Below are 15,620 nucleotides of genomic sequence, written 5' to 3' on the forward strand. Positions count from 1 at the left end.
GGGGCTCGATCCCAGGACCCTGGAACCATGACCTGAGCCAAAGGCAGACGCTTAATGACTGAGCCACCCAGGCGCCACCAAATTAACGTGTAAATTAAATAGACTTGTCTTACCTACCTCACGCAAATTCTGAGACAATATAGTTTGTTAATTTTTTCAACTATAAAGCAGTATAATGAACAAGTATTTGTTGACATCACCAGTATTATAATTTTGATTGTTACCAAATATAAGCACCTGATGCTGTATGCCTACTACAATGTCTTCTGCAATCTGTGTGCTATTTAAAAATGAAAGTGAATTTTTTAAATATGCTTATTAGTGTCCACTTACAAGCCCATATCCCTAAAAAATAGAGGACTGAATAGTGAATGGGAGAATGAAAGTTTAACAGTGTTCAAATAAGAATTTAAATAATTTAGCATATTTAACCCAGATAAAATAAGGCTTCTGTCATGTAGAAACTCTTCAAATATTTAAGGAAAGGAGAGGGTTGTCATTAGAAGAATGATTAGTCTAATTCGTTATGGCTCAAAGGTGTGGATGAAACTGTGGCTTGGTGAGTAGAAAAAAACAAAGTTTTGATTTGTTGAAGTTGTTCTAATGGAAAATGGATTGCCTAGATGGTAGGAGGTTCTATTATTAGCTCTTTCCAAAAGTAAGTTGATGGCCCTGAAGTTAATAGAATACAGAGTATAATAGTATTTGATGAGTTGTTGAAGTACATGATAGCCAAGGTCTTTCCCAGTCCTGAGCTGGAGGATTCTATGATCTGATAATGCAATAGATTGGCCAATTCTGCTTCTAAATTTGCTATGCACATTTAACATAAATAATTGAAAAGATCTCTTGAAAATAAATGTAACCTGGAATTATCAGTCTTCTTTAAGTTAATATTGAGTTGATGCCTTTAAATTAGGTATTAAAGGTAGTGTATGTTTCTCTAAATCAATATTGTGATATTTATATCTCAGCGATTATTGTACCATTATTTATTTCAAGATTCCAAATGTATATGACCAAGAGATTCCAGTCACACACAGTTTCAAATCTGATTTGTTTGGACATTTGTGATATAATCCTTTGATGGTTTTAATAAAAATTTAATAGTGAATAAGGTGTCTAGTGACTCAGGTGCTGTCAGTTAAGCATCCGACTCTTGGTTTCGGCTCAGGTAGTGATCTCAGGGTCTGGAGGTCAATCCCTGAGGGGGACCTCCACACTCAGTGCAGAGTCTGCCTAAGACTCTCTCCCCCTCTTCCTTTGTCCCTGTCTGCTGTGCTCTCTCTCTCCCAAATAAATAAATCTTTTTCAAAGGAACTTAATAGTAAATAATTTTCAAGAACTTTAATCGTGGATATTGGTCATGGAAGTCAGATTGTCTCATACAAGTATTAAAATTTGTTTCATATGATCCGAGAGTGTAAATGTTATTTTTTTATATCACCAATTCTGGATGATTTAAACCACATCTTGAAAAAAATAAACAAAATAAACTATATCCATTTATAAGCAAAGCTCACTAACTGGGTTTTATGGATAGTAGGCTGGTTTATTTTATTCTCTTATCTGCTCACTCACTAACTGGGGTAGTATATGACGGTTTATTTTATTCTCTTATCTGAATTACCTATGACCATTTCATCTAAATAAATATTTTATTGGGAAAGCTATCAGATTCTACTCTCAGTAATATACATTCATGTGGACTGACCAAGTGTTAAATCCTAGCAGTCATGGAATTTGCTAAATTCTGACTGAGGCTCTCCGACTTACATACCATATAGATCATTGTTAATAAGATAAACAGTATGAGATTTTCAGTATATACTGAATTTTGAGGCATCAGGAAAAAAGCCTACCAAATTATTGGGCTAGTTTATCATCTGTGAAAACAACCCATCTGATCAAACTTCTATTGAGGTTGCAGTTGTCAAAGGGAAGGAGTAAAATTTCAGTGAGAAGTAGAAAATACTAGCATCTTTGCCTGGGAATGAAAACCCAAACAGAACTCCAAACAAATGTTTTCTCATTAGAAAAAAAGTTCCATCGGGACATCTGTGTGGCTCAGTCATTTAAGCATCTGCCTTGGGTTCAGGTCATGATCCCAGTGTCCTGGGATTGAGCCCTGCATCAGGCTCCCTGCTCAAGAGCCTGCTTCTCCCTCTCCCTCTGCCTGCCGCTCCCCCTGCTTGTGCTCTCTCTCTCTGTCAAATAAATAAATAAAATCTTTAAAAAAAAAAAAGAAAAGAAAAAATACCATAAAGAAAGGTGAGAAGATTGGGGCGCCTGGGTGGCTCAGTCGGTTAAGCAGTTAAGTGTCTGCCTTCAGCTCAGGTCATGATCCCAGGGTCCTGGGATGGAGCCCCTCATCAGGCTCCCTGCTCAGCAGGGGAGCCTGCTTCTCCCTCTGCCTCTGCCTGCCACTCCCCCTGCTTGTGCTCTCTCTCTCTGTCAAATAAATAAATAAAATCTTTAAAAAGAAAAAGAAAGGAGAGAAGATGCCTAACTTAATGTCTGGGAAGTCAATTAGACTTTCCACGGAATTTTTTTCCATAGAATTTTTTTATGCAAGTACAAAAATGAAGGCTGATTCTTCCCAATAACTCAATCAATAATAATATACTTCCTTTAAAACTGTAAACTTATTTCAATTTTATGTAGTAGGCTTATGTTATATTTAACATATCTTAGTGGTCTAATAGAGATCTTTAGTATTTAAATTTATGTTGTAGAATAACTTAGAAAATTTGATTACTAGAGATAATACAGCCAGTTACTTCCTAAAGTATACTTTATGTTCAGAGTATGTTCATAATTTTATTTATCTAGATCATAGTTAATTAACTCCAAAGAAGTTATCCAGAAGTAATAAGTTGAGACTCTTTTTTAAATAGTAAGAATAAGAAACAAATGTGAGATGACCCTATGAATTTTGAAGTGTTAGGTAGAAAAAGATCACAACATTGGGAAGCATAATATCTAGACCAAAAATTTTGTTTGAAAATGTCTGCAAGTACTCATGATCTTTAATGACTGCTTTCATCAACAGAAAGTTCAAAATTACTACTAAACAAATAGTATTTAACTTCTACTTATGGAATTAATCTGTAATACTCATATTGGCTCCTTTGAACAAGAAGTTATTTTATCTACTTGGTGAAAGCAAACATGGCTATAAATTGATAGATTGAAACAGCATTTCATTCAAAGTATTGCCTATATTTTGGACCAGTGCCATCAGAGAGCAGAAATAGATCACTTAGGAAATCCCCAGCAACTAAGCTAAGAAGGATTTTTCAATGTTACCTCTGATTTCTCCTCCTGGTGCTGCTATCTACTCCCCTAGGGCTTAAAATAATTTACAAAGCAAGGTATTTCTTTTTTTTTTAAGTTTATTCTTTATGTAAGTAATCTCTACACCCATCATGGGGCCTGAACTTACAACCCTGAAATCAAGAGTTGTGTGCTCTTTCTGAATGAGTCAGCCAGGCACCCCATAAGGTAAGTTTATTTCTTGCCAGGGTTTTCATTTCAGGACAGGTAACTCTTTTCTCCTGCAACTATGTGGAAAGAATTTTATTTCTATCAGCTAAGGCTAACCTCAGAGCCATCAACAATTCAGTTTTATTTAATTAACATCATTGGAACAATTGGTACCTCTAAGGATCTTCTCAGGACAGTGTATGCTCAAAGGCTATCTGGAGGCCCAACTTTTTTCACTTATTCTAGAATTGGGTAGGATGATTATTTGAATTGCATAATGAAAAGAAGCAGTCAACACCCACTTTCTTATGAATACACCGGTGGTAGAATCTGCAAACTCCTGCCTTCTGTGTAAAATGAGTTGCTTCTATAGCTGATTGTTGCTGCTTGGGTTCTTACCTCCTCTCTGATGGCACTTTTTGAGCATAATTAAGCATCAGCCAAGGCAAATGATTTTCCTTTTTCTTCTTAGAACACTGAAAGTGAGGATATTTGTATTCCAACAATGGTTTTACTATTATATAGTCAAGGACAAGGCAATTCCCTCTCATTTTTAAAATCATTAAAATGGAGGTATTAGACTAAATCATCTCTAAGTTTCCCTCCAATCAAAAACTTTATTAAATTACCTCTCTGTATTCTAAAGAAAATTTTGACTTTCTGAGTCTTACATGGTGGCATCTAAAACATAGTCGGTGTTCAATATTATTGAATTAATTTATTATACTCTGACATACCTTTTCAAAATAAATCACACTTTTTTTACCTACAAACACTGATTTTACTGTGTTCTATGAAGCCTGAAGCAGTACCCAACATCATTTCAAAGTTTGAAATGCAAAACAGAAAAAAATTTAAAAGTTATCTGGAATTAGTAAGCACCCATCATGAACACTGTTGCATTAATTCATTTTCTTGAAATATATTTTTAAATAATATCAAAGATATATAAATTGGAGAAATATAAATGGAAGGATTTTGAAGGATAAAACAACTTTCTGAAAAATCAGTTATTTTGCTTCAATATGGTGCAGTAACTTAATAAGGACTCTGAGCGCCGCTGTTCACCAACCGGGGGAAAATGGTGCAAAAGATCTGCCAGAACCACTGAGCTTTTACCGTACAAAGAAATACCAGATTGAGATAAACTCTCTTCCAAGCTGCATCAAACTCAGTTCTCTTATACTAGATTCTGGGCTTCTTTTACGAATACAAAAGATTCCACACTGACACACTGGCATCCAGAAGCACAACAGGAGATAGCCCAGTGTCTAAACAAGATCAGCACAACAATGGCGGCTCCGCAGAGGGGTCGGGACTACAGAAGATTCATCCTGCTCTCCGTCCTCCTGGGGACCCAGAGGGAAGCTTGGGCAGGACATCTTCTCTACTCCGTGCCCGAGGAGACAGACAAAGGGTCTTTTGTGGGTAATATCGCTAAGGATCTCGGCCTGGAGCCTGGGGAACTGGCGGAGCGTGGAGTCCGCATCGTCTCCAGAGGTAGGACGCAGCTTTTCGCTCTGAATCCGCGAAGCGGCAGCTTGGTCACCGCAGACAGGATAGACCGAGAGGAGCTCTGCGCTCAGAGCGCGCGGTGCCTGGTGAACTTTAACATCCTGATGGATAAAATGAATCTTTACCCTGTAGAAGTGGAAATAATAGATGTTAATGACAACGCTCCTAGATTCTTGACGGAAGAAATGGCTGTAAAAATAACGGAGAACACAGCTCCTGGGGTGCGGTTTCCGTTAAATGAGGCTCGGGATCCAGATGTGGGCACTAACTCCCTCCAGAGCTACGAGCTCAGCCCCAATCATCACTTCTCCCTGGTTGTGCAGAATGGAGATGACGGAGCTAAATATCCGGAGTTAGTGCTGGAAAGGGTGCTGGATCGGGAGGAAGAGGCGGTTCACCACCTACTCCTTACAGCCTCTGACGGTGGCCACCCACCGAGATCCCAAACCGCCCGCATCCAAGTAACAGTGGTGGATGTGAACGATCACGCGCCAGTCTTCTCTTTGCCTCAGTACCAAGTAACTGTCCCTGAGAACGTGCCGGTGGGCGCAAGATTGCTCACGGTACACGCTGTTGACTTGGATGAGGGAGTCAATGGGGAAGTGACATATTCTTTCAGGAAAATAACTCAGAAGATTCTACAGATATTCCGACTGAACTCTCATACAGGAGAATTATCAACTTTAGAAGGCCTAGATTATGAAGAGTCCAGCTACTATGAAATGGAGGTTCAGGCTCAGGACGGTCCTGGTAGTATGACAAGGGCTAAAGTAATTATCACAGTTTTAGATGTGAATGACAATGCCCCAGAAGTGACTGTAACATCTGTAAGCAACTCAATCCCTGAAGACACTCCTCCTGGAACCGTAGTTGCTCTTTTCTACCTTCAGGATCGAGATTCTGGCAAGAATGGTGAGGTGACCTGCACTATTTCAGAAAATCTTCCTTTTAAATTAGAAAGATCAATAGACAATTATTATAAGTTGATGACAGCGAAAAACCTAGACCGGGAAAAATGCTCTGTGTATAACATCACACTGAAAGCCACAGATGGTGGAACCCCACCCTTGTCCTCGGAAACTCATATCTCCATGAATGTGGCAGATACCAATGACAACCCGCCTGCCTTCCCCCAGTCCTCCTATTCTGTCTACATCCCTGAAAACAACCCCAGAGGTGCCTCCATCTTCTCTGTGACTGCACATGACCCGGACAGCCGTGAGAATGCTCGAGTCACTTACTCCCTGTCTGAAGACACTCTCCAGGGGGCTTCCTTATCCTCCTATGTGTCCATCAACTCTGACACCGGCATCCTGTATGCGTTGCATTCCTTCGACTATGAGCAGTTCCGTGACCTGCAGTTGAGAGTGACTGCGCACGACAGCGGGGACCCACCGCTTAGCAGCAATGTGTCCTTGAGCATATTCATTCTGGACCAGAATGACAACACACCAGAGATCCTGTACCCCGCCCCCCCCACCGATGGTTCCACCGGCGTGGAGCTGGCACCCCGCTCCGCAGAGCCCGGCTACCTGGTCACCAAGGTGGTGGCGGTGGACAGAGACTCGGGCCAGAACGCCTGGCTGTCCTACCGCCTGCTCAAGGCGAGCGAGCCAGGGCTCTTCGCGGTGGGGCTGCACACGGGCGAGGTGCGCACGGCGCGGGCCCTGCTGGACAGAGACGCGCTCAAGCAGAGCCTGGTGGTGGCGGTGCAGGACCACGGCCAGCCCCCTCTCTCGGCCACCGTCACGCTCACCGTGGCCGTGGCCGACAGCATCCCAGCCGTCCTGGCCGATCTGGGCAGCATCAGGACCCCCGCCGACCCAGACGATTCGGACCTCACGCTGTATCTGGTGGTGGCGGTGGCGGCAGTCTCGTGCGTCTTCCTGGCCTTTGTCATCGTGCTGCTGGCGCTCAGGCTGAGGCGCTGGCACGCGTCGCGTCTGCTCCAGGCTTCCGGAGGCGGGCTGGTGGGCGTGCCGGCCTCGCGCTTTGTGGGCGTGGACGGGGTGCGGGCTTTCCTGCAGACCTATTCCCACGAGGTCTCCCTGACCGCGGACTCGCGGAAGAGTCACGTGATCTTCCCCCAGCCCAACTACGCGGACACGCTCATCAGTCTGGAGACGTGTGAGAAAAAAGATCCCTTATTAACCGCCATAGATTTTCGTGAATGTAAGGATGAAGACGAAAATATTCAGGTGCGTTCTCTAATTCCTTTATCTTTATACTCTTAAGGAATTATATTTTGTGTGATTTTCTTTATTGTTTTGTGAAACGTGTTTTTGAAGATGTGGTGAAAAACCTTTAAAGAGGTAAACCACGTTCAGTAATTTATTTCTGTGGTGATACTTTAATATAGAACACTTGTTGGCATAGGTTTTAGTGTCGTTTCCATAGTGAAAGCCTGTGGAGAAGATTGTGAATAAGTGGACAATTACATTTTTATACCTTCCATCTATTTTCTACTCAGTGTTCTTAATTCATGTGTTTTATAAATGAGAATGAATTGTTACATCTTTCCCATTGCCCTAGGTTATCAAGAGGTTACCCACTAGGTTATCCACCTCCCCTCTGGTAACCCTCAGTTTGTTCTCAATAGTTGAGAGTCAGTTTCTTGGGGGTGCCTGGGTGGCTCAGCCAGTTAAGCATCCAACTGTTGATCTCAGCTCAGCTCGTGATCTCAAGGTCATTATTTCAAGTCCTGCCCAGCGTTGGGCTCCATGTGGTCATGGAGCCTACTTAAAAAAAAAAAAAGAGTCGGTTTCTTGGCTTGTTTCTCTTTTTTTCCTTGTTCCTTTGTTCATTTCTTAAATTCACATATGAGTGAAGTCATATGGTATTTGTCTTTCTCTGATTGATTTATTTCACCTAGCAATATAATTTCTAGCTCCATCCATATCATTGCAAATGGCAAGATTTCATTCATCTTTTTACGGCTGAATAATATTTCATTGTATATAAACACACATTTATCCATTCATCAATCAATGGACACTTAGGCTGTTTCCATAATTTGGCTAGTTTAAATAATGGTGCTATAAACATAGGGGTGCATGTATCCCTTTGAATTAGTGTTTTTGTATCTTGGTAAATACCTAGTAGCACCATTACTGGACCATACAATGATTCTATTTTTAACTATTTGAGGAGCCTCTATACTGTTTTCCAGAGTGGCTGCGCCAGTTTGCATTCCCACCAACAGTGTCTAAGAGGGCTGCTTTTTCTCCACATCCTCACCAACACTTGTGATTTCTTGTGTTTTTGATTTTAGCCATTCTGACAGGTGGGAGGTGATATTTCACTTCCTGACATATTTAAACATAATCGTCCATTAGAGTTAGTTTCTACTAGAAGGTTAGACTAATGCCTAAAGAATGAAATGTATGGGGCGCCTGTGTGGCTCAGTCCCTTCGGCTCAGGTCATGATCTCAGGGGCCTGGGATGGAGCCCTGAGTGGTCTTCATGCTCAGCGGGGAATCTGCTTTTTCCTCTCCCTCTGCCCCTCTCCTCCCACACTACCCCCCCATGCTCTTTTTCTCTCTCTCTCCCTCAAATAAATAAATAAAATCTTAAATAAAAGAATGTAATGTGTGCATCAAGCTTTGCTAAGATCTAGATCAGCGAGATGGATCTAATGCAACAATAAAGGTTATTGTCTGAAGCCAATAAAATATGATATCAAATAAAATGTCATTTCAAGTGGCACTTGTGAAATAAGCAGTTAGATGTTTTAAAACAAAATTCTATTGTGCTATTTTCATGGTACAGCCATGTGAAGTGTGTTTGTGGGCTCTCCTAGTGGGAGATTGGGGATGCTTGCTTTATGAAACAACCATATACTCAAGTCCTAGACCAGAAATTGGTTCAATTTATTGGATCTTCTGAAAAATTTAGTTACAAATAACCCAATCTGGGTTTAACTACTTTTATATTCATTACATAAGATTTCAATAAAGGCCAGTATATCAGTTGATTAGCAACTAGAAGGGGTTGATGACAAGTAATATTGTTTACTTGGATCAACTTCTTTACTAGGAACTATGCAAAATATTATTCCCCTTGTAACTTTGAAGATTGATGTTATAGTTTGTAACCAGGAAAATAATTGTGCAATAGGAAGGAGGGGGATAGGCTAACTCTTTCCTGGCTATGTTTAAACTTTCGAGTATTAAATAAAAGGACTTTTTTTTTTTAACATAGCATTGTGTTTGGTGGTACTTTGCGTAAGAGGGGATGTGCAATAGTGTGGAAGTATGTTTCATATATTTTGCAGTGTTCAGATGTATAATCACTTGGGAAGAAGACAATATTACTGACACTTTGTGAGGCAGAAATATGATTATCAGGTATTTTAAAAAGGAAAATCCCCCAACCAGATTCATTAGATACTTAAAAATATTTTTATTTTTTTATTTTTTAATTTTTAATTGTTATGTTAATCACCATACATTACATCATTAGTTTTTGATGTAGTGTTCCATGATTCATTGTTTGTGCATAACACCCAGTGCTCCACGCAGAACGTGCTCTCTTTAATACCCATCACCAGGCCAACCCATCCCCCCACCCTCCTCCCCTCTAGAACCCTCAGTTTGTTTTTCAGAGTCCATCGTCTCTCATGGTTGTCTCCCCCTCCGACTTACTCCTCTTCATTCTTCCCCTCCTGCTATCTTCTTTTTCTTTTTTCTTAACATATGTTGCATTATTTGTTTCAGAAGTACAGATCTGTGATTCAACAGTCTTGCACAATTCACAGCGCTCACCATAGCACATACCCTCCCCAATGTCTATCACCCAGCCACCCCATCCCTCCCACCCCCCACTTAAAAATATTTTTAAACAAAGGAAAGAAGCCACCACTAAACTCAGTATGCTATTTCAAATGAATATTCTAAGGACTATTTCATCCACTGAGGTCATCATGAGGTGTTCTATTTAAGCACACAAGTGAGAACCAGTACCTCACTATAGTAGACCAGAGTTAGCTACTTTGTGTTCGAAGGCAAAATATATCACTCTGGTAACTTTGAAGGTTGATGTTATATTTTATAACCAGAAAATAATTGCACAATGCAAAGGAGAGGGAATAGGCTAACGTTCTTCCAGCTATCATTTCCTTAACTGATACAAGTGTACATCAGATAATATTACTGTAAAGAAATTATTGAAACAATTTTGAGGGGCGCCTGGGTGGCTCAGTCGTTAGGCATCTTTCTTCAGCTCAGGTCATGATCCCAGGGTCCTGGGATCCAGCCCCACTTCAGGCTCCTTGTTCAGCAGGAAGCCTGCTTCTCCCTCTCCCACTCCCTCTGCTTGTGTTCCCTCTCTTGCTGTGTCTCTCTGTCAAATAAATAAAATCTTTAAAAAAAGAAACCATTTTGAAAGAAAGAAGGGTTTAGAAATAAGTATAAGTTGTGCCCTTTTAAAGACAATTTCAACATTACTGATGCTTTCTAAAAAATTGAAATGAACCAGCATAGAGGTACCCAAAAAAAGAAAGAAATCATGAAAAACAGGAACAAGGAAAGAAGGACAACAAACGTTATTCGTATACTGCTAATTAATAAGTATTCAAAATTACTGTACTCTGAGATCGGTTAGGCGAAGTCTGTGTTATAGTCATCTATTACAGTGTGGATTTGAAGATGGAGGAATAATTATGTCAACATATTGACTACCCTGAAAACCTGGAAATTTGGGATATTTGTGTAGCTAATAATACGAATCAATCATCATTAAATATATACACATATAAAAATAATTTGTTCAGTTAGGCACAGGATTGTTATTATTGTAGCTGGTTAAACTGAAGCAGCAGAGGCTGCAGTTCCCCAGTGAGAACTGTGGGCGCCGCTGTTGGCCAAAATGGAGAGCTTGGGCACTGGCGATCTCCTCGCGCAGCCGCCGCGCGCTTTCCCTATCAGACTCGCTAGCCCAGCCTTTACACCACTTCCTCCTCCGGAAAAGAAGAAACCCTGACCCTCACACAGGACTTACAGCCTGTTCGGAGCTCCGGACATCTGCAGCACAGAGATTATTTGTAATCCGGCGTCTCCAGGCCCGTGAGCAACCTGAGGGGAGCAAGAGGGATGGGGAGCGGTGCTGCCGAGAGGGGCTGGGCTGAGAGGCGGCCAGTGCTCTTTCCCTTCCTGCTGTCTTTGTTCGGCCCGGCGCTCTCTGAGCAGATCCGCTACAGGATTCCCGAGGAAATGCCCGAGGGCTCGGTGGTGGGGAACCTCGCCAAGGATTTGGGACTCACCGTGCATGAGTTACCGACTCGACAACTGCGCATCAGTTTGGAGAAGGCTTACTTCACCGTGAGCGCCAAGAGCGGGGAGTTACTTGTGGGCAGCAGGCTAGACCGGGAGCAGATATGTGGGAAGAAGCCAGCCTGTACTCTGGAATTTGAGGCTGTTGCTGAAAATCCGTTGAATTTTTATCACGTGAGTGTGGACATCGAAGATATTAATGACCATACCCCAAAATTCACCCAAACTTCTTTTGACCTGCAGATAAGTGAGTCTACAAAGCCCGGGGCACGATTTATTTTAGGATCTGCCCATGATGCAGATATTGGTACCAACTCACTACAGAATTACCAGCTCAACCCCAATGATCATTTCTCACTGGTGAATAAAGAGAAACAAGATGGCGGTAAATACCCTGAGCTGGTACTAAAAACGCCTTTAGACCGGGAAGAGCAGAAATCCTACCAGTTGACCTTGACTGCGTTGGACTGCGGGGACCCACCCCTTAGTAGTACTGCCCAGATACAGGTCCTAGTGACTGATGCCAATGATAACCCCCCAGTGTTCAGCCAAGAACTATACAGGGTGAGCGTCCTGGAAAACGTGCTTCCGGGCACCCCTGTGCTTCGAGTGATGGCCACTGACCAGGATGAGGGTGTCAATGCCCAGATCACCTTCTCTTTCACTGAAGCAGGCCAGATCACCCAGTTTGACCTGAATTCTATTACCGGGGAAATTACTATTCTAAGTAGGTTAGATTTTGAGGAAGTCAAAGAATATTCCATAGTTTTGGAAGCAAGGGATGGTGGAGGAATGATTGCTCAATGTACCGTGGAGATAGAGGTCCAAGACATAAATGACAATATCCCAGAAGTGGTATTCCAATCTCTGCGGGATATTATTATGGAGGACACCAACCTGGGAACACACGTTGCTTTGCTTAAAATCCGTGACAAGGATTCTGGACACAACGGAGAAGTTATTTGTAAATTAGAAGGTGATGTTCCATTTAAAATAGTCTCTTCTTCGATAAACACCTATAAATTAGTGACAGATGGAATTCTAGACCGTGAGCAGACCCCTGAGTACAATGTCACTATCACAGCCACCGACAGGGGCAAGCCTCCCCTTTCTTCTAGCTCAAGCGTCACCCTACACATCGGCGATGTCAACGACAACCCGCCGGTTTTCGAACAGCCTTCTTACGTAGTCCATGTGGCTGAGAATAATCCTTCTGGAGCATCCATTGCCCAAGTCAGCGCCTCCGACCCCGACCTGGGGACTAACGGTCGCGTCTCCTACTCCATCGTGAACAGCGACCTGGAGCCACGCGCGCTGGCGTCCTACGTGTCCGTGAGCGCGCAGAGCGGGGTGGTGTTCGCGCAGCGCGCCTTCGACCACGAGCAGCTGCGCGCCTTCGAGCTGACCCTGCAGGCCCGCGACCAGGGCTCGCCCGCGCTCAGCGCCAACGTGAGCCTGCGCGTGTTGGTGGGCGACCGCAACGACAACGCGCCCCGGGTGCTGTACCCGGCGCTGGGACCCGACGGCTCGGCGCTCTTCGACACGGTGCCGCGCGCCGCGCAGCCCGGCTACCTGGTCACCAAGGTGGTGGCGGTGGACGCCGACTCGGGACACAATGCCTGGCTGTCGTACCACGTGCTGCAGGCCAGCGAGCCGGGACTCTTCAGCCTGGGGCTGCGCACGGGCGAGGTGCGCACGGCGCGCGCTTTGGGCGACAGGGACGCGGCCCGCCAGCGCCTGCTGGTCGCTGTGCGGGATGGGGGACAGCCGCCCCTCTCGGCCACCGCCACGCTGCTCCTGGTTTTCGCCGACAGCCTACAAGAAGTGCTGCCAGATGTCAGCGACCGCCCGGCGCCCTCTGACCCCCAGGCTGAGCTGCAGTTTTACCTGGTGGTAGCTTTGGCTTTGATCTCAGTACTTTTCCTCCTGGCGGTGACTCTGGCCATCGCCTTGCACCTTCGTCCCTCCTCCAGCCCGACCACCTGGAGCTGCTTTCAGCCGGGTCTGTGTTTCAAGTCAGGACCTGTGGTTCCTCCCAACTACAGCGAAGGGACTTTGCCTTATTCCTACAATTTGTGTGTTGCCCATACTGGAAAGACAGAGTTTAATTTTCTAAAGTGCAATGAGCAGTTGAGTTCAGAACAAGACATACTTTTCGGTGATTCATCTGGGGCCTTATTTCCACTTTGCAAATCCAGTGAGTCAACCTCCCATCTGGTGAGTCTCTTTGAAGCATAACCTGCTTCTTATGATCTACCCAATTCTTTATGTTCATGGGAAAAATATACAATTTGTAGATCTAAAAGTTTCTCTATAAAGTAAAAAAGCTATCATACCAATCTTCATGAGAAGTTGAAGTAGGAGGAGTTATGTCTCTTTTAGGGATGTCTTAACAGGCTCAGATCTATGAAGCACTTAGAGTGTGGTTTTATCTAGGAAGGGAATCAATTTTATAGGCTATCTCCTAAAAGCCAATGAGATTTTTTCCTAAGTTTTTCTTCCTATTACCTAATATACTTTTTTTTAGCTGGATATAGTATAAATGTAAAAGTGGGCAGTCATTTAAATAAACCTTTAAAGCAAAAAAAATTAAGCTAAAATTGAGCATTTTTCATAACTGATTTAACGGTTTTGTTTCTTTTATTCACTTCCTTTTGTTTCAAAGCCTCCTAGAATAAAATACCTTAACCTGGATTTTTATGTAGATGGATATTTTCCAATTATATGCAATGAACTGTATGTGTGTTTAAAAGCATTTTACTGGGGTGCCTGGGTGGCTCAGTCGTTAAGCATCTGCCTTCGGCTCAGGTCATGATCCCAGAGTCCTGGGATCAAGCCCCGCATCAGGCTCGCTGTTCAGCGGGGAGCCTGCTTCTCCCTCTCCCACTCCCCCTGGTTGTGTTCCCTCTCTCGCTGTGTCTGTTTCTGTCAAATAAATAAATAAAATCTTAAAAAAAAATAAAAGCATCTTACTTACCTGTAAGACCAGTATGCTCACCAGATGATAAAAACTTTTTCTTTAATTTGCAGCATAGGTTTTTCACACACACCTATATAATTTAGTTTGTCTTTTTCCAGCCCAAATATAGCCAGAGGTCTTCTAGTCATTCTACTACCTCTAGGAGAAAAATAGAGTCTTGAATTCTTCAAATTTTAGACAAAATTGCCAATCTGAAGTGCATACAAGTATATATATAAGATAATGCGTTTGTCATCTTTAGCTAGATTTCTGTTAGCAAATGCTCAGTTACTGGCTACTTTACAAACTGCTGAAGAAAAGAGACATAATTTTTTTCATAGTGACACTTTTTGACTGCTTGGTGATAATTATGTGTTCCCTTTTTGTGGTTCTCTTGATCAAAATACTACTTAAGGGGGCGCCTGGGTGGCTCAGTTAGTTAAGTGTCTGACTTTTGATTTCAACTCAGGTCATGATCTCAGGGCCATGAGATCCAGCTCCATGCTCAGCGGGGAGTCTGCTTGAGATTCTCTATAAAAAAATACTAATTAAGGTAAAATTAACTTTAGAATATATGTCTTTCTTAGGAAGTTAATTAAGTCTGCTTTAAAATGTAATCATCTCTCATTTGTGGAAGATTAGGGTGCAGATTTGCTTTTCATTGTGTATTCATTTGTATTTTTAAAATAGTTCCTATTCAAGTAGGAAAAAATACATAATTTAAATAAAGTAGTAAATCAAGGGTACCTGGGGCACCTGGCTAGCTCAGTTGGTTAAGGGTCTGCCTTCAACTCAGGTAATAATCTCAGGGTCTTGGGATCAAACCCCCACATTGGGCTCTGTGCATATCGGGGAGTCTGCTTATCCCTCTCTTTCCTCCTCTGCTCCTCCAGCCACTCTCACTCTCTCAAATAAAATAAAATAAAACAAAATCTTAAAACAAAACAAAACAAGGGTGCCTGACTGGCTCAGTTGGTAGAGCATGCAATTCTGGATCTTGGGGTTGTGAGTTTTGAGCCCCACCTGGGTATAAAGATTACTTAAAAATAAATAAGTAAATGAAATAGCAAAATAATATAATCTCTGATGAAACTTGAAAGTAAAAGCATTTATCCTGTTAAAATTTCACAATATTAATTTGAAAACATTATCAATATGTAATTAAAATGGCATTTTAAAAAGAAAATTTAAAAAGCAACAACTCTACTGAAAGCTTACTATAATGATTAACTGGTTTACAGCAAATACAGCACCTTCTGAGTCAATCATGTTCATAGTTCTACTTGAGTCTAAAAATGAATTTATTTCCAGTGACAACTGGAGGTCTTATTTGATAATAGACTTACAATAAAGCTTAGAGCATAGAAAGGAATGAAATTTTAATGATTTAC

At 42.3% G+C, this 15,620-nt stretch overlaps 1 protein-coding gene across 14 annotated transcripts in view; it reads left to right on the forward strand.

Annotated features, from left to right (window-relative positions):
• Positions 1-15,620, forward strand: part of LOC113928569 (protocadherin gamma-C4) — a 340,355-nt gene that overhangs the window by 195,133 nt on the left and 129,602 nt on the right. Inside the window, exon 2 of one of the 14 annotated variants that reach the window (XM_035727478.1) lies at positions 4,521-4,778. The exons of 11 other annotated variants lie outside the window; for them this stretch is intronic. In XM_035727478.1, coding sequence (XP_035583371.1) covers positions 4,521-4,523 — 3 coding nt within the window. In that variant the 3' untranslated portion in view covers positions 4,524-4,778. Of the gene's footprint in view, positions 1-4,128; positions 7,200-10,910; positions 13,488-15,620 lie in introns of those variants that run through there. 2 more of the 14 variants (XM_035727468.1, XM_035727473.1) reach the window with 2 other exon arrangements.

Source organism: Zalophus californianus, chromosome 5 (genome assembly GCF_009762305.2).
Source record: "Zalophus californianus isolate mZalCal1 chromosome 5, mZalCal1.pri.v2, whole genome shotgun sequence".
Classification (NCBI taxonomy): domain Eukaryota; kingdom Metazoa; phylum Chordata; class Mammalia; order Carnivora; family Otariidae; genus Zalophus; species Zalophus californianus.